Genomic DNA, 17,956 nt, shown 5'->3' on the forward strand with positions numbered 1-17,956 from the left:
ACCGCACGTAGTCGCACCACTCCAGTCCGGTGCACTGGATGTGGCCGTGGACTTGGGCCACATGCCACGGCGGGACGCTCGCCTGCAGCGCGTACGGCGACTCGGGCCGCGGACACTTGACCTCGACGCACCCGACCGTCTTGCCGGCATCGTCGACAACAAGGCCATCGGGCGAGACGGCGATCATGTACAGCGCCGGGTCGGGATGCTGGTGGATGCCGGTCTCGACAACCCGAAAGCCCGAGGCGGCCTCGTAGGCTGCGATGCCATCGTCCTCGTGCTTGACGCCGCGCTCAATGTCGGCGTTGCTCGGCTTGCGCTTGCTCAGACCAAACATGTCGTCCCATACCTCGCCGCGGCTCTTGAACCGATCACCGCCCAGCAGGGCATTAAAGTTAGAGCCCGAGACAAAGCCCAGCCGCTCCTTGTGCCACTCGGTCGATCGCTGGCTCAGCGCCCGCAGATGCGCCCGCCGCGCCGCTGCCACCTCGGGGCTCTCGGCCTTGTTGGCCGCCTCGAACACCGTCAGCCACTCACGCACCCGTCCTGCCGGAAGCGATGACACCCATGCCGCATGCACTCTGCCCGTCTGCTTCCGGACGCCGCCTCGGATGATGGCGAGCATGGACCTCGAGGCTTGTCGCTGAGCTGTGTTTGAGTCGAATGGCGGCCCGTCCCGACTCCGGCTGACTGCCAACTCGCCGGCGAGCCGCCAGCTCGCTGGGGCCGATGCGGAGGAGAGTCGCCTGAGGCGCGGCAATCGATGCACGGCTGTTGCGTTCATTCATCGCGGAGGTGGATGGAGCGGTCAAAGGGAACCTTGTAGCGATCAAGGATGGCCGGCTGCTTGGCAGCGACCTCGTCAACGTCAAAGAACAGGATGATGTCGTTGTCGGTGCGGATGGAGATGGTGGAGGAGCCGCCGGCGATAGCGGTCTCGAGCTTGGTGACAAAGTCGCGAACAGATGCGACCTTGACGCCGTTGACCGAAGAGATGATGGCGTGCTCATAGTCGTCGTAGCCGTAGTTGATCGAGTCGGAGAGGATGCCCGAAAAGACAACGAGCTCCTCGAGCTCGGGCGTCCGCACTCCGCACTTGTAGTGGTAGAGCAAGTCCTTGGGCGCGGTCTCGCGCCAGTCGTCCCAGGTCTCGAGGAGGCCACGGGTCAGCGGCTGGAAGACGAGCCCGCCGTAGATAAAGTAGACTGGCTTGATGTCGTACTGTTGCTTGGGCACGAGCCGAGCGTACGGCTTGAGCTCGACGTCGACCGAGACGACGACGCCGTCGCGGAGGACATCGATGGCGAGCACGTCGCCGACGTAAAACTCGTGGTAGAGGACGGAGAAAAAGGTGCGGAACTTGCCTGCGTACAGAACGGTGCCATTGTTGTGGATGCGGTTGCCGCCGATGGCCAGCAGCACGTCGCCCGGGAGCAGCCGCTCCCAGGCCGACATCTCGTACAGAGTCTTGGCTACGAGGACGCCGGTCATGTCGTCGGTCATGCCCTTGGCCCGCCGCAGCTGCGGCGCCTCGAGCGTCTGGTGAATGATGCCGAGGATGGGAAAGACGTTCGGCAGGCCGTCAAAGTAGCAGCGGAGAAAGTGGTGGATGATGCAAGTCGGCACAATCTCGCCGATGTTCTGCGCGTCGTCCATGCCCTGGATGGCGATGCCAAGGATGGTGTCGCGGAGAAAGGCCGGCCCGCCCGAGTTGCCCGAGTTCATCGCCGCGTCGACGGTGATGGCCAGCAGCCGCCGCGAAGAGTGAGTGTAGCTCTGGACTTCGATGCGCGAGACGACACCGTCGGTGATCGAGAGCTCGTGCCCGCCGACCGGAAAGCCCACCAGCGAGATCTTGGAGCGGAGCGAGGGCAGAAAGTCGGGCGCACCGAGGACAGCCCGCGGCACGTCGTCAAGAAAGCCCGGCGGCGACGCGTCGTCCACCACCTTGAGCAGCGCCAGATCAGCCTCGTGGCAGACAGCCACGACGTCGGCTACGGCCTTGCCCGGATCCGAGCTCTTCTGCAGCTGGACAAAGGTACCGTCAGCCACAACATGGGCAGCAGTGAGGATCAGCCCGCCTTCGATGCACACGCCGGAACCCGAGCACGACGACGGCCTGCATGACTGCCACGGCACATCGAAATCGACTTGCTGATAGGTAGTGAGGACCTTGACCACCGAGGCCTTGTACAGCACCGTCGCCGGCTCTCCATCACCAGCCACACCATCAGCTGCAGCACTCGGTCTGCCACATCCCAACCCGCCAGCCGATCCCGATGAGCTTGCTGATGCCGACGCGCCCGACTCTGAGCTAGAGCCAGAGGATGATCCTGCCATAGTGGTGGTGGTGGTGGCAGTAGTAGCCGTCGGGGTGGCCGTGGCCGTGGCCGTAGGGGTCGGCGGTGGCTCAGAGGCTGGTGGCGCAGACATGGGCGCGGGGGATTGAAGGGGAGGAGGAGGGGTAGGGAAGTGTGGAAGGGGAGGGGGGAGGGGGGAGGGAGGGGGAGGTGGCGGAGGAGGGTGAACGGGTGAAGGAAGGAATGGAAGGGGAGGGGAGAGGAGGGGAAGGGGAGGGGAGGGGAGGGAGTGGTGGAAGGATCGGGTTGGCCGTAGCCAGCCGCAGGTCGCAGTGGGGTAGGTATGTACAAGGGAGGGGGGAGAATATTGTGGTTTGGGAGAGGGGGAGAGAGGGGGGGAGGAGGGGGGGGGGGGGGGGCGGAGATAGCCATCACTACCCCGTATCAATATCATCATCTCCATCTCCATCTCCACATCCTGATGCCTGGCCTGATGCCTACCTGGCCTGATACCTACCTGGCCTGATACCTACCTGGCCTGATACCTACCTGGCCTGATACCTACCTGGCCTGATACCTACCTGGCCTGATACCTACCTGGCCTGATACCTACCTGGCCTGATACCTACCTGGCCTGACAGCACCGGCCAACCCTCTTCCCTCCCCGCCCTATCACCCCAACCCCAACCACAACCACAACCTCCTCCTCCTCCACCTGCTCCTCACCACACTCCCTCGAACACACACTCCCCACACACACACACACAACCACCTCCACCACTCCATGCACACACACACACACATGCAGAACGAGCTCGAGTCGTCGGCGGTGTACAAGGCGGCCCGGGCCGGGCGGGCCAAGCGGGTGAAGAGCCTGCTGGCGTCGGGCAAGCATGTGGCCAAGGTCCGCCAGGTCGATGGCTACGGGAACACTGTCCTCCATGTTGCTGCTGCAGAGGGCCATGCCGGTGTGGTGGCTGTCCTGCTTGCCTCGAGGCTCGTCGATGCCCGCTTGTACAACGCTGTTGGCCTCGCTCCGCTCCATCTCGCTGCTGCCGCTGGCCACCACGACGTTGCCTCTCTCCTGCTCAATCCGCCGCCGGAGAACGTCTCACTCACGGCACAGCTCAAGGCCATGTTTGGCTCGTCGGCTGCTTTGCGCGCCCGTGGAGGTCGCTCGAACGCTGCCGGCGACGCCCCGGATGAGTCCGCCGACGACGGTGCGAGCCAGGCCGACGATCCGGTCGCGGTCTCGCCGGACCTCTCCACTGTCCACGGCATCACGCCGCTGATGCTCGCCGCTGACGGCGGGCACGCTGATGTCACTGCCCTCCTCCTCGCCAACGGTGCGAGTGTCCACGCTGTTGCCGACGATCGCGGCCGCACCGCTCTGCACTACGCCTCGCTCCGGGGCCACGCAGACGTCATTGACGTCCTCATCCGCCGCGGCGGCGCCTCTATCGATCTGCCCACAAGTTCGGGCGAGACTCCGATCGACGTCGCAGCCTCTCCGCTCATTGCCCGCGCCCTCGTCAGGCTCGCTGGCGGAAAGCTGCCAGGCTCCCATCCCGACGCCGCCACAGCCTCGTCCGCCACCGCCCGGCACACCTCCGCCGCGCGCTTCGCCGCCCTCTCTTCTTTCCTTCCTGATGATGCTGCCGTTTACATCCCCAAGACCAAGTCGCGCCGCCGTCGCCGCAAGAAAAAGTAAACTTTGGTTCTTCAGAAATGTTGCCTGATGTTTACTATGTCACCGCAACCTCTGCTCACAGTTTGACCGTCGATCTCCTTTTTGGCCGCCTCGTCCCGCCTCGCCCGCCTCCTCCACACGTAAACGCCGTGCTGGGCGAGCCTCCCTCATCTACCCGCTTCTGCCAAGAGCCCCAAACACGGACATCATGCCAGTACATTAGAGCTCTCCATCCAAGCTTTATACCTCCACACACTTTACTTTACTTACAGCCTGTGCGAGAGATCCAGCGAGTTGTGCGACGAGGCCTTGCGCGGGGTAAGGGCCTCGGCGTCATCGCCGACAATTGCGCCAGAGGCCGACGCCGCGGCCGGGCCCTTCTCGGTCGCCGACTTGAGGGCGCGCGACTGGGCGTAGAACTCGTCAAGCGACATCTCCTTGAGGAAGACAAAGCCGCGGGTGGCGCGGATGAGCGGCTCCGGGTGCTTCTGGAACCAGTCACGGCCGAGGCAGGTCTTGAGGATAAAGTACTGGTCCTGCTGGATCTGCTGGGTGAGGTCAGAGAACGGACCGTCATGCTCGTACGACGGAAACGAGGCGTCGCGCTGCGAGCCGTACGAGTTGAGGAACGACGACTCGAGAATGGCAAAGTCCATGAGCGTGACTGGGATGTACATGTTGGAGAACGAGGGATGGAACCGGTACCACACGTTGCGGTAGCCGATGCACGAGACCTGGGCTGCCGGGCGCGCCTCCTTGTACAGCCTGAGCGCCGTGGTCAGCGCCTGCAGCACCTTGTAGTGGGTATCCTGCGCATTTTCCGGATCGAGTGCCATCGTCACCACATCGGGCTCATACTCCTTGAGGTAATCGAGAATGGGCAGGACGTCGCGGGTAACCTCGGGCTCCTCGTCAAACAGGTTGGCGGTGTAGAACTGGAGCCGCGCGTGGAAGACGTCGCGGGTCTCCCACCCCAGCCAGGCCCACACGCAGTCGGCCTCCCACTCGCGGCACTTGCCCTTGAGCATCTGGACGTCCGGCGTGTTGCGCTGGCCATCGTACTGCGTCGAAAAGTAGTTGAGCAGGACCGAGATGCGCGTCGAGAGCGAGGCCACATCAGGCGTGTCCGAGTAAATCTCGATGAGGTTGCGGATGAGCCGCCGCGCGATGCCCTGCTCCTTCATCGGCTCCGACTTGGCTGCCACCCCGTCGAGGTACTGCCACACGTCGCGGTTGCGCCCGTCCTCGGACGCAGGATCAAAGTAAGACCGCTCCGCCGCCAGCTTGGCAAACTCCTTGGTATGGATAAACCGCTCGGCAATGCCCAGCTGCTCCACCATAAACTTGTTGGTCACCGAGTTGAAGCCCGAGGTCATGCAAGCAAATTTGTGCGAGTTGGTCGGGTTCGACGTCTGCCGCATCACCCCGGCCATGTACCCGAGCATGACGTCGTCGTGGTGCGGCTCGGTGTGGAGGAATCGCGTCGAGTCGTACGTCCGGCACCCGGCCTCGATGCGCGAAACGAGTAGGTCAAAGACCTGCTGCGCAACGCGAGGAAGGAGCGCGTCCACAGACATGTCCTTCTGCTGCGCAAACCGGGTGAGCACAAGCGCAGCCCGCGGCGAGGCTGCAACGTCCGACGGCGTCAGCTGCACAAGCTCCTTGTGGACCGAGACGCAGAGGTCCACAAGAACCTCGACCACATTCTCCATGGTGATCGTCTCGGCGCTCGCAAGCCGGTACAGCTCGCGCTTGGCAAGCTGCTTGGCCGCGCCCTCGGTGATGTAGAACCGCGCAGAGTCGAGCGAGTGCAGGACCGTCGCCGGCAGCGCCACTGTTGCGGCCTGGGTCAACGACTTGGCCACAATCGACGACTTGGACTCGCCCGCCGCAATGATGATCGCCACGCACTCGGGATTGTACGTGATGGTGCCTAGCCCAATGGTGATTACAAGCCGCTTCGACGACACCTCGATGCCGCCCAGGTCGCCCGCCGCCGCGGCCTGTGTCTCGTAGTTGATCGGTGAGAGCCGCGTCGTCGAAAAGTGGTCAGCGCCGGAGCAGTTGAACGCAATGTGTCCGTCCGGCCCGATGCCGCCGAGGAAGAACCCGATGCCACCCAGCGCCCGAATCCGTGCCTCGTGCGCGTTGCACCACTCGTCAACCTTGATGATCTCGTCTCGCTGCCGCCGCTCTTGCTCGTTGCATGGCGCACGGAACCGGAGCGAGAGGTCCACGCCCTCGGTCGCATCAAACACAGACATGTCGCAAATCGTCGACCCGTCGATCAGTAGCGCCTTTTCGGGATCAAACCCCATCCCGCGAAGGTACAGCAAGTCCACGTACGAGTAAAACGAGTTGGACTGCCGCGGGTTGATGGGGAAGAACTCGTCGATCTGCACGAAAATGAGCGACCCGATGTCGGGCTTGGCCTCGGGCCCGTACTCGAGCCCGTACTCGCTCAGCACTTCCACGACCGCAGGCTCGCCCCACCCGTTGAGGATCCGCGTCACCCACTTGATAAAGTACTCGGGTGTCTTGCCTGTCGGGAGCGAGACCACTCCGCCTGGGTTCGCCTGCGCCCACTCGATAAACCGCAGCGCAGTCACCTTGCCCAGGTCCGGAAAGTTGTCCACCACAATCGTCGGCACCCGCTCGTCATCGAAAAACCCAGGGTAGCCAGACTTGGCCATTGCCATCTTTTCCACCTCGGACCTGCAACCCCGCTCGCCCGGCCGCCACGTCATCTCTAACTTGGTGAGTCGCGGCATGTTCCTCCACCGCCGCCACCACCGACTCGTGGATGCGGATAGCCATGGCAGTATGGCTCGAGAGTACAAAGAGATTTCATCACCCAAGCTTGCAGGAACGCAACCATCCCACCCCCCAGCATCCGTGCTACTACCTTGCCTCTCATTTCCACTCATCACAGCAGCCACAGCAGGTGGCTAGGCCGTAGAAGTGCAGCTTTCGCTGCTTTGCGTGCCGAAAAATAAAATGTCTCCACAACTTGGGGCAACGAGTGCGCATGACGTGGAGAGGCTGGGACTGGCGCAGGTACTGCGGGACAGCCATGGCGACTGGGGGGGGGGGGGCAGTGTCTCGGCATGGAATCTAGGAAATAAAGCACATGCGGGTACGTACCCATGGGCAAGGATCTCAGATGGCCGCCGGTTGAGGGCGGAGGTGCCCGGTGAAGGGGTGGCCTCGGTCTCGGACGAGTCATCGTGGCCATTGGACAACAGGCTGGTCTTCGGTGGCGTCTGGAGGAAGGCAGACGTGGGCGAAGCAGTGGACATGATGGAGTAGTTGCTTAGAGGGGGGGGGGGGGAGGTAGGAAGGGAGTGTGTGTGCGTGTGTGCTAGAGACAAGTCGTAGCTAGCCCCGTCTGACCCGCAAGCCAGCTCCCCCAGGCCCATTTCCGGCCCGCACCACTGTTGCTGACGCCGAACAGCAACAATGCAGCGCTTGTTTTTGGCCACAGCTTGGCGGGAGTGCCCAATGCCTAGTACGCGCCCTCCCCTCCATTCTTTTACCGTGGCGCTGCTACTGGCAACGGATGCCTGGCCGGGTCGTGACGGTGCAGTCGTTGAGCGGCGAGTCCATCTGGATGGTGGTGTGACCGATGCCGTGCGAGTTGCAAATGTGCTCGGCAGCGGTGAGGACGTCGGCGTGGTGCGACTGCTCGGCGATGATGTGAGCCGAGAGGAAGATGTTGTCAAAGGTGAGCGACCAGACGTGGAGGTGGTGCATGCCGCGAAAGTGCGGGATGGCCCGCAACTGCGCCTTGAGCTGGGGCATGTCGACGGTCTCGGGCGTCGAGTGCATGAGGACCCGGAGGATGCCGCGAACGAGCGAGACGGTGGTAAAGAGGGTGATGATACCAAAGAGGAGCGAGGCAACCGGGTCGGCGATGTTGTACAGCGAGCCATGCTTCGTTGGTGTGCCGTAGGTAAAGTGGTTGCCAGCCCAGATGACGCCTGCGGCGGCAATGACTCCAACAGACTGTGCACAGTCGCCGAGGACGTGGATAAAGGCGGCCCGGACGTTAACGTTGCCCACGCCCGAGTTTGGCAACTCGTCGACTGTCGCCGTGCCGTGGGCATGGCCGTGGGCATGGCCGTGGGCATGCACTTCAGCCGGTGCGGAGGCCTGCCCGCCGTGCGAGTGCGAGTGCGAGTGCGAATGCCCGCCGCCGCCGTGCGAGTGTGAGTGCGAGGCGTTGCCCCACGCCAGAATGAGCGCGTCGATAATGTTGACCAAGAGACCGGCGCTGCCGATGATGGTCATGATGACCGAGTCGATGGCGTCGCCCTCGCGCTTGACGTCTGACACCAGGCGGACAATGGCCTCGTAGGTGATGATCGACACAAGGACCCAGATGGTGACAATTGACGCCAGCGCACCCAGAATCTCTGCTCGCTGGTAGCCAAAGGTCATCTTGTCTGTCGACTTTTTCTTCGACAGGTGCATGGCAAAGAGCGAGAGGCACATCGCCGCCACATCCGTCAGCAGATGCGCGGCGTCGGTCATGATCGCCAGCGAGCCGGCAACGTACCCACCAGCAATTTCCACGCACATAAAGATGACCGTGAAAACAGTGGCAATGATCAGCGCCCGCCGCGCCTTCTGGTCACGCGCCCGCTGCGCTGGCATCACCGTTTGGGCCTCACGATCGCCGATGCTGCCGCCCTCGGCGCTGCCGCCCGACTGGATCGAAAACGTCGACGTCAGCAGCGGTTGCCGCTCGTCATGCACCGTCGCGTCGCCGCTGGCAATTGTCAGCTTTGCTGCCGCCACGTCCACACTTGTGCTCGGCTCGCTTGCGGGGCCTCCAGCCACGCCCGTCGCCTCCATCGGCAGCCGGGCCTCGGCGGACGGCGAGTTTTCCCGCGCCACGTCCGCATCGCTACTTGCCGGCGTCGAGAAGGCCGAGCCGCTAACTTCAGATGTGAGATGTGGAGTCGATGGAGCCAGCTGGTGAGCTGACAAAGGCTCCAAGGAACGCCCCGGCTCGACACGGGTCTCGGCCTCGAGCAGCGCTTCCTCCACCGCCGCCACCACCGACTCGTGGATGCGGATAGCCATGGCAGTATGGCTCGAGAGTACAAGAGATTTCAACAACTGAGGTTGTGCCTCTACAAAGGGGGTCGGCGGAAGAACGCTGGACCTGCGTCTACTCTCCGCCGTCGACGTGGATAAGTGGTGGTGAGCGTGTGGTGTGACACGAGTCACGGGTGTCAAGCGGGGGGCGGGGGGAACCATGCGGCGGGGGCAGGCGGCGGCGGTGGAGACTCTTGCGCGCGTGACATGAATGATTATTTCATCATGCCCACATTCGGTAGCAGCAAGCGACACGCGGACGGGATGGGGATAGGAATAGGGGCGTGCATGGCTTGGTTTTGATTTGTCCTTTACAGGTTGGTGGCGGTGTAGAGCTCGGCAAGCTCACCCTGGAGCGCGGCCGACGGGTTCTGGGCGGCAGCAATCTTCTTGGTGGCGGCCTTCTTGGCAGCGTAGTAGGTGGCAGCGCGGGCACGGCGCTTGTCCTCGAGGCGGTCGACGACATCGGCGTACTTCCAGCCGACCTCCGACGCGAGGCGCTTGAGCACGGTGGTCTTGCGGCCCGGAGTCAGGCGGGTCACGCGGAGGGCCTCCGGGACGACCATGGTCTTCATGCGGTCGTACGGCGGCGGGACACCGTCGAAGACCTTGAAGCGGCCGAGGGCGGCAGCACCACGCGGGAGCTTGTGCGGGAGCATACCACGGACGACGCGGTAGAGCATCTTCGACGGGGCACGGAAGTGCACGTGGCCGCGCTTCGGGTTGGTGTTCATGCGCTTGCGAAGGTAGCGGAGGAACTTGCACTTGTTGCGGACAAAGACGCCAGTGACCTCGATCTCCTCACAGCGGACGACGACGACCTTCTGGCCGTTAAGCAGCTGCTTGGCAATGACAGACGCGAGCCGGCCAAGCAGGTGGCCACGCCCGTCCACGACAACAACCTGTCCTCGTCAAAGCATGGTTCCATGGGTTGACCATCACCCGTTGCCCTTGTGTGAGTCGCTTGCCTTGTCCCCGTCCCCCCAATCTTACAAATTCAATCACCGCTGGGGAATTGGCCGCCCGAGCCCGCCGTCGCGGCCATGCCTCCCCGAGCCCACCACAGCGCCCACACCCACCACAGCGCCTTGCCGGCCCCATGTGTGGTGCGGTGCATTGCTGCGCCGTCTCTCATGGGTACGGTCTCGCCGGGGGTCCCGCCCTGCCCTCGCCGAGTCTCTCGCGAGTCGGTCAGGATGGCGAGTGCCAGCCAAAAATGCATACACAACCATCACGCTGCTGCAGGCTGCCTTGCCCAAGCACCCTTGCGGGGGCTATGGCCAAGGCACCGCGCACTGCAGCGAGACTGTGCATGTGTTGCAGCGTCTGCAGCGTCTCCCTATGCCCCTCCTTGCTGCCCCCCACTGTCCACGTACCTTGGAGAACATGATGTATGTGTTGTCCGATTTCTAACGAGAAGGGATACCGCTTGTCACTCACTTTGAATTCAAACGCTGTCCGCAAAGTCAATCATTCGCAGTTCAACAACCGAGTTGCCACTTCAACCGAGTCTTAAATCCCCAACACTTTCGCCACGAAATTCCCTCCACCACCGCTACCACCGCCGCCACCACCATTCCCCACCAAAATTTGAATGTTTTGCCTTGGCGGCCCACTCGCGCCCCCCCCTCCGCCCCGCGCCACTCCGTTGGCTCTCCTTGCGCTCGCTCGCCCGCTCCACAGGCGGCGCCGGCAACACTGCTCACACCATCGCACACTTGGTACCACAGTTGAAGACGACCTTTGCGTGACGCTACACGCCTTGCTCTCCACCCGCCACCTTCTGCGCGCTGTTTGCCCCGAGTATCCCTCCGTCTGCAGACCATGGACCGCCTCGCGCTGCAGGACCTTGTCGAGGGCCGCAACGAGTGGTGCAACATCCCGGACGTCATCCGCGAGACGTTCAAAGACTTTTCCGTTCTCATTACCAACCAGGCTGCCCAGATCCGTGCGCTCGATGAGACCATCGCCATTCTGCAGAAGCCTCGCAAGCGTGATGAGCGGCTCGTCCAGCTCGAGCACGACGTCGTCGAGATGTCCAAGCTCTCGTCGCGGAACCGCAACTCGATCGAGACCCTCCAGTCGCGGGTGGCATCCAAAGCCGAGGCTGCCGAAGTCAACGACCGTCTTGCTGAGCTCAAGCGCTCGTTTGAAGCTCGGTTGCAGCAAAAGGCTGACACCATGCACGTCAACACCGCGCTCGCCTCGCGGGTCCCGCTCCGCCTCTTTGAGGAGCACATCGATGCACGGGTGACCCACGACCAGATGGCACTCGCCCTCGATTCGGCGCTCCGTGGCAAGGCCGAGTCGGCCGAGCTTGCTGCCCTCCGCTCGTCCGTCGACTCGCTTGCCGGCTCCAAAGTCAACGCCGACGATCTCGAGGAGATCCTTAACCTCGCCCTCTCAGACCGCGCGCTCACCTCAGACCTCGCTGCCGTTGTCTCTGACATCAAGGCCGCACTCGATCGCAAGGCTGACGCCGCCACTCTCGCCGCTCAGCTCGCGTCCAAGGCCTCAGTCGACGACCTCGACCGGCTCGCGTCCGAAAAGGGTAACGCCGCCCAGCTCCTCGCCCTCCTCGAGCAAAAGGCCGACGTGGCGTACGTCAACCAGGAACTGGCAGCCAAGGCCGACGACGCCGCGGTCTCACGCGCCCTTACCTCCAAGGCCTCGCGCGACGAGCTCGACGCCCAGCTTGCCAACAAGGTCGAGGCCGATGACGTCAACGGCCTCCTCAACAAGCATCTTGGCCAGGTCTCCGATGCTGTCGCCGCCTACAAGCGCGACGTCCAGGCCGGCCTCAAGGCCCGCGCCACCATTGCCCAGGTCAACGACATGTTTGCTCAGGTCTCCAAGGACTTTAACTCGCTCGTCCTCTCGCTCGACCTCAAGCTTGACCGCGCCGAGTTTGTCGACTCGCTCGAGCAGCGCGAGGAGGCGCTACGGTCCGCTGTCCACGACCGCGAGCTCGAGGTTGCCCACCACTCGGAGGCCATCAATGTCATCAATACCCAGCTGCTCCAGCTCTCGCGTGATTTGGGCAACAAGTCCGACTCGGCGACGCTCAACCGCGCCCTCGCCTCGTTCCGCGCAGATCTCAACGAGGCCATGGCAGAGACCAAGGCGCTCGTCGCCGAAAAGGCGTCGGAGCGCATGGTGGTCCAGGGCCTGTCCCGCAAGATGGAGCGCGCCGACGTCGACGACTTGCTCGCCGCCAAGGCTGACATCAATGACGTCGCCCTCGAGCTGGCGCTCAAGGCCAACGTCGACGACATCGACGCCATGCTTCACGGCAAGGCTTCGACCGAGGCCGTCATCGAGCTGTCGCACGCCACCGCCGAGCTCCGCTCCGCCCTCGAGCTCAAGGCCAACAAGGCTGATGTCGCCGCACAGGTCTCGGCCAAGGCGTCGATGGAGGACCTCGCCAGCCTGCGCGCATCGATGCAGCGCCACGACGCCACCGCCGCCGCCGGCCGCGGCCTGCGCGGCTCGTCGCTTGGCGGAAGTGGTGTGGGCTCGTCAGGCGTCGGCTCGGCGCTCTCGGTCCTCGAGTCGGACGTCACCCGCCTCCGCCAGGCGCTGCTTGAAGTTCAGGCCGATGTCGAGGCCAAGGTTGACGCAACCGAGTTCCACTCGGAGCTGGCCGGCAAGGCCGATGTGGCCCATGTTGATGACGTCATTGCCGACGCCGTTGGCTCGCTCCGTGCGGCTCTCGATCTCAAGGCCTCGCTTGGCGAGCTCCAGTCCCTGCGGACTGACACCGTTGAGCTGGGTAACCAGCTCGTCTCGTCTACCTCCGAGACGCAGAGCCTCATCACGTCCTCGCTCGACTCGCTCCGCTCCTCGCTCGACTCGATTGAGTCGCGGCTCGTCCGCAAGGCCGATGGCTCCGACCTCGAGCAGGCCGTTGCACGGACAGCGGCCAAGACCGAAGTCGCCGACCTCGCAGCAGGCCTCCGCTCACTCGAATCGGCACTCGCTCGCAAGGCTGACGCCAGCGAGACCAAGTCGGCGCTGGCGGCCAAGGTAGACCAGGCCCAGCTTGCTGCTGCACTCGATCCGCTGCCGACCCACGCTCAACTCCTCGATGGGCTCAACGCCAAGGTCGACCACGACGAGCTTGCCGCGCTCAAGGCCTTTGTCTCCGAGACAAAGCTCGACCGCAACGAGTGGCTGATGGAGAAGCAGGCTGCCGGAGGCAGCGGTCACTCGGCTCTCGCCCGCGATCCGCCGTCGTCGACCTCCCGCTACTCGGTCCTCCGCGAGCACCATCCCAACATTCCAGAGCGGTCAACGGCGTCGATGCTTGCCTCGGCCGGCCGTGCCCACTCCTCGCGCGCCGCCACCAAGCCACACACATCGAAGCTCTCACTGGGAGTCACGCCGCTCGTCGACGCCCGCACTTCGGCCCTTGGCCGCTCGCAGGCCGCCCATCAGGCCATGGCTGCCGGCGGCGGTGGGGAGCCGTCGTCCGAACTCCTCATCCACACCTCCCACAGACTCCAGCGGCTCCGCGGCGGCGCCGGCAGTCTGGCATCGTCGCCACGCTCCAGCAGTCGCCCGTTTGCCGGCCTCGCCACGCCGTCGACTACCGCCAACGACTCTTCGTATGCCTACATCCTCTCATCCGGCGAGGCCCGCCGCGACGCTGCTCCGGTCGACGGCGACACGCCACCGGGACAGCTCGACTCGTCGAACTTGGCGGTCTCGCAGAGCATGCGCCGCGACTTGCTCGCCTAGTACCCTTTCTAAAACCTCATGTTTACAGCCCCTCACCCGAGCACCAGCGCGCAGCCGTCGCAGACCCGGATGCGGTCCGGCGCGTCGCGGATGATGGGCAACCGGTCGTGGCAGCATGTCGAGCAAAAGACCTCGCCACAGACCCGGCAGTGGTGCCTGCGCTTGAAAAAGGTAAAGCCGTCATGGCAGCCAAAGCAACTCGGCCGCTCCGAGTCCGAAACCCACCGCGGCCGCTTGCTCAGCTCGTCGGAGAGCTCTTGGACGCGCGCGTTGAGCGCCGCGACCTCTGCAGCGTGGGCCTCGTCGGCTGCCAGCCGCGCCGACCGCGCCGCAGCGAGGTCTTCATGCAAGTCCTGGACCTGCGACTCGAGCTTGGCAATGGCCACCATCGATTGCGCCGGAGACGGCGGGATGAGCGACGACGGCGTGAGGCCACCAGGCGTCCGTCCGATCATGCTCCCACCGTCCGGGCCCGCCAACTCGCTCCGTAAGAGGCCGTCGCCGGCGCCAGCGCCGCCTACGCCCGACGAAGCCGCGGCAGCACCCGCCCCCACACCTGCACCCTCATCCGCCCCCACGCCAGCACTGCCGCTCGCCTCGGTTCCGTGCGAGAGCTTGTACGATGACGCCAGAAGGTCGGTGAGGCGGAAGAAGAGGAAGCCGTCCTGGACAGCCTTGTCTTCGTCGGCGACGTGGACGACAAAACCCGCCTCGACAAGACGCTGCAGCAAGGTCACCGCAAACGCACGGGTCATTTGACCCGAGCACAGCAGCGGCGACGGATCGCCGCGAGCCGCCGCCGCCGCCGCACGATCAGACTCGGCGCCGTAGTGCGCGACAACCCAGTCGACGGCCTCGGAAGCGACAAAGCACTCGTCGTACGACTTGAGATGGTAGCTCCGCGACTTGACCTCGATGCCGCCAACCAGGGCCATGCACAGCTCCTGCAGCTGCTCGCCATCGAGCGTCTGGATCTCGCGGGCAAGCGGCGAGAGCTCGTGGACCGAGCGCGACTTTGCAGCCGTAAGAGCGTTGATCCAGGCCTTGCGCGATGCGTCCTTGTTTGCCCGCAGGTGGTAGGTCCGACCCGGAGTGACGATGTCGAAATAAAAGAACGGATCCATGCGCCAGGAGACCTCTTCCACAGAGTAGTTTTCCGACAGCACAATGGTGCCTGACGGCTCGCTCTTCTCGTCCTTGGCATACGTCAGGACGTTGTCCACCAGCGAGAAGTACCGCACCTTCCACGCAGACAGCCGGTGCGGGCCCTTTTCTCCAGCAGTCCTGACACGGTGGTGGCCATGGTATATGTGTGCGGGGGCGTGAGTGGTGAGAGGTGGCTTGCTTTGCCCCTCGACTCGGCTGGCGTGCGAGTTGCCTTTTCGGCATGCGCTGATTGCGCCACTGCGCGTCGACCACAGCGAGTGCTCGTTATTAGACAGCGATCGCAGACGACTACGGACGATGTGTGGAGAGAACGAGTGGTGGGTGGCCTGGGCTGGCTGAAGTTGGCTGAGCATGGATGACTGGACGGTGGACGCGCGTGTGCGTGTGTCGAAGAGTGGCTCGATCCTAGGCTGGCTGATCTTGGTCGGCTGAAGCATCAAGGAGGAGGGCGGCAACATCAAAGTGCTCGGCATCGGTGGCAGCGGCTGCAGCGGCGAGAACGATGGCAATGTAGCCTGGGCCATCGATCCGGGGAAGCAGCGCAGCTACGACGTCAGAGTGGCCGTTAAGCGCGGCCTCTGTGAGCGCCTCGCCCCACACAGGCGACACTGGTCCAGGCAAAGGGCAATCGTCTCTGGCCAACAGTGCGGCAATGGTGCGATCGGCGCCATGTGCTGCCGCCATCATCAGCGCCTGCTCCACCACTCGTTTGACATCCAAGGCAGACCGTGTCGCGGCGGCAGCAGTAACAGCCTCCACAACCTCTGCGGCATCAGCTGCAGCTGCAGCCCGAAGTGCTACCAGGTGCACCGGAGTGAGATGACTCTGTCCATCTGAAGCAAGTAGCGCACTCACAAAGGTGGCCAGGCCGGCTCGTGCCCCATCAACCACGAGAGCATCCCAATCGCAGCCGATCCACGCCCCACCGTCCACCATCTCAGCCAGCACGCCATCGATCCACGCTAGCACATCTTTGGGCACGGCGCCTCCGCCAGCTGCGTCGACCAGGGCACGGGCAACATCGTCGGACGGTACATCCGAGTCGCCGGCTAGCTGGCACCACGCCCGCCGTGCTGCGGCCCACTCGTGCTCAGCCAGGCACCATCTCAGCCCCATCCCCGCTCGTGCAGCCGCGCGTCCCACCGGAGAGCCGAGGAGCACAGCGTGGACGCCCCTGCACGTCCTCGCCAGCGCCACCACATCTCGCGGCTCCAGGACGCCGACATCGTAGGCCAACGCATAGATGAGCTCCACTGGCAGCCACGAGCCTCCGATCACAGCCATGCCCTTTTCCAGACGCTGCCACGTCGTGTAGAGGTGAGGTGTAGCCGTCTCTGGTCGACCAAGGCTGCTCATGCTTTCCTCGACCAGATCTGCTGCACTTGAGAAGGCCAGACGCAATGGTCGTGACTTACGCCGTCTCCCCCCAACTCAAACAGTAGGGCTGGGCTCGGTGTATGCAGTCCGCGGCCCGTGATCAACTCAGTAGCTCGTCCGCGGTATCGATCGTGCCGCCCCCCCTCTGCGCGAGTTGGCGCGAGTTGGCGCGAGTTGGTACGAGTTGGCGGTCACGGCGGCAGTAGTGGAGGCAGCGCCGGAAGCAAGAGCTGCGACAGCGGTGAGCGAGGCAGACACAACTCCAAGCCCTGCAGTAACGGAGGACACCAACATGAGCATATGGTTGGTGTTGGAGCAGTGGGAGGCATGGGCTCGGTCGGGAGGCTCGTTCAGTTGGGAGTCTGACGCGGTGGCCCTGCTGTGGCAGTACGACCACATCTACGTCGCTGCCGCCATCGCCTACATCCCGGTTGTTTTTGGTCTGCAGGCGTACATGGCCGATCGCCCACCGCTCTCTCTCAAGCCGCTGCTTATTATGTGGAACTTTGTCCTCGCTATCTTCTCCATCGTCGCTGCGGTCCAGCTCATCCCCATCCTCCTCATGCTGGTACGCCTCCCTGCATCTCTCCCCCCCCTCGCTCATCTCTCACCATATGATGATACGCACTCACTCTTTCCCCCTTACCTCTGCTCCAGCTTCTTCGCGATGGCTTCCTTAACTCGGTGTGTGAGACGGCGCACTACGATCTGCCGTCGTCGTGGTGGGTCTACCTCTTCGGCCTCTCCAAGATTGCCGAGTTTGTGGACACCATCCTGCTTGCGCTACGGAAGAAGCCGATCATCTTGCTACACTGGTACCACCACATCTGCACCCACCTATTTACCTGGCTGTGGCAGGTGACGACGTACAAGACTAACGGGTCCGGCTACTGGTTTGCCACCATGAACGTCGCCGTCCACTCGTTCATGTACACATACTACGGCCTCACCGCCATGGGCCACTACCGGACCATGGCCAAGCTCAAGCTCAACATGGTTCTCACCCTCACTCAGCTGACCCAGATGGTCATGGGTATTGTGGTTCTGTTTGCCATGCGCTCCTGTCCGTCGGTCCAGCCGTGGTCGTTCTACATCGGCCTTGGGATGTACTTTTCTTACTTTCTTCTCTTTGCCAAGCTCTTCCTCGACAAGTACATCTCGCCGCCGCCTAAGCGCTCGCTCCGCAGAGCCTCGCAGGAGACCCAAGACCCTATCGTGCTTGCTGCCTCTCCGACCTCGCCCATCGCCCGCATCAAGACCGACTAACCGGCTATCGCGCACCGGCGGCCTCCCCCCTGTCTTCTTTCCTGGGCCAATAATAATCACATTCCCCGCCAATGCCCCCCCCCCCCCCCCCCCCCGCCCCTCTCGCGCCGATCCGCAACTCATGATCGTCCCCACACTAGCAGCTCAAGTCAGCCATGTCCACGCCATCATGCCTTACATTGAGGCCAATCAATCAGTGAGCAAAATGTGACCAAGAGACGGCAGGCAACCCCACCGCCAAGTCCCAGCTAGCACTCGCCCTTGCCCTCCCGACTGCTACAGACTGCCGTACTCTTCTCCTCCCCCCCCCCCA

The 17,956-nt window shown here is 63.6% G+C and overlaps 7 protein-coding genes across 7 annotated transcripts; 1 reads left to right on the forward strand and 6 right to left on the reverse strand.

Annotated features, from left to right (window-relative positions):
• Window positions 1-762: 762 nt before the first annotated feature.
• Window positions 763-3,264, reverse strand: AMSG_06329 (peptidase S1 and S6 chymotrypsin/Hap; the record flags this gene model as incomplete). Its single annotated transcript, XM_013901569.1, has 2 exons — window positions 763-2,208; window positions 3,136-3,264. 2 exons carry the CDS (start codon window positions 3,262-3,264, stop codon window positions 781-783), a joined length of 1,557 nt encoding a protein of 518 aa, XP_013757023.1. The 3' UTR covers window positions 763-780.
• Window positions 3,265-4,237: 973 nt separating this feature from the next.
• AMSG_06331 (glucosamine-6-phosphate deaminase) lies at window positions 4,238-7,289 on the reverse strand (the record flags this gene model as incomplete). The annotated part of the gene is made up of 2 exons (XM_013901570.1): window positions 4,238-6,705; window positions 7,135-7,289. 2 exons carry the CDS (start codon window positions 7,287-7,289, stop codon window positions 4,257-4,259), a joined length of 2,604 nt encoding a protein of 867 aa, XP_013757024.1. The 3' UTR covers window positions 4,238-4,256.
• Window positions 7,290-7,536: 247 nt separating this feature from the next.
• AMSG_06332 (cation diffusion facilitator transporter domain-containing protein) lies at window positions 7,537-9,078 on the reverse strand (the record flags this gene model as incomplete). The annotated part of the gene is made up of 2 exons (XM_013901571.1): window positions 7,537-8,975; window positions 8,997-9,078. 2 exons carry the CDS (start codon window positions 9,076-9,078, stop codon window positions 7,537-7,539), a joined length of 1,521 nt encoding a protein of 506 aa, XP_013757025.1.
• Window positions 9,079-9,386: 308 nt separating this feature from the next.
• Window positions 9,387-10,515, reverse strand: AMSG_06333 (60S ribosomal protein L13a). Its single transcript, XM_013901572.1, has 2 exons — window positions 10,470-10,515; window positions 9,387-9,995 (listed from the first exon to the last, which is right to left on the reverse strand). Exons 1-2 carry the CDS (start codon window positions 10,479-10,481, stop codon window positions 9,405-9,407), a joined length of 603 nt encoding a protein of 200 aa, XP_013757026.1. The 5' UTR covers window positions 10,482-10,515; the 3' UTR covers window positions 9,387-9,404.
• Window positions 10,516-13,837: 3,322 nt separating this feature from the next.
• AMSG_06335 (uncharacterized protein) lies at window positions 13,838-15,136 on the reverse strand (the record flags this gene model as incomplete). Its single annotated transcript, XM_013901573.1, has 2 exons — window positions 13,838-15,101; window positions 15,125-15,136. The coding sequence occupies 2 exons, from the start codon at window positions 15,134-15,136 to the stop codon at window positions 13,866-13,868; spliced, it is 1,248 nt and encodes a 415-aa protein (XP_013757027.1). The 3' UTR covers window positions 13,838-13,865.
• A 269-nt stretch (window positions 15,137-15,405) lies between these two features.
• AMSG_06336 (uncharacterized protein) lies at window positions 15,406-16,284 on the reverse strand (the record flags this gene model as incomplete). The annotated part of the gene is made up of 2 exons (XM_013901574.1): window positions 15,406-16,053; window positions 16,144-16,284. The coding sequence occupies 2 exons, from the start codon at window positions 16,282-16,284 to the stop codon at window positions 15,406-15,408; spliced, it is 789 nt and encodes a 262-aa protein (XP_013757028.1).
• Window positions 16,285-16,669: 385 nt separating this feature from the next.
• Window positions 16,670-17,643, forward strand: AMSG_06337 (uncharacterized protein; the record flags this gene model as incomplete). Its single annotated transcript, XM_013901575.1, has 2 exons — window positions 16,670-16,945; window positions 17,035-17,643. The coding sequence occupies 2 exons, from the start codon at window positions 16,670-16,672 to the stop codon at window positions 17,641-17,643; spliced, it is 885 nt and encodes a 294-aa protein (XP_013757029.1).
• Between the last annotated feature and the right edge of the window lie 313 nt (window positions 17,644-17,956).

This window comes from Thecamonas trahens (assembly GCF_000142905.1).
Source record: "Thecamonas trahens ATCC 50062 unplaced genomic scaffold supercont1.28, whole genome shotgun sequence".
Lineage (NCBI taxonomy): Eukaryota > Apusomonadida > Apusomonadidae > Thecamonas > Thecamonas trahens.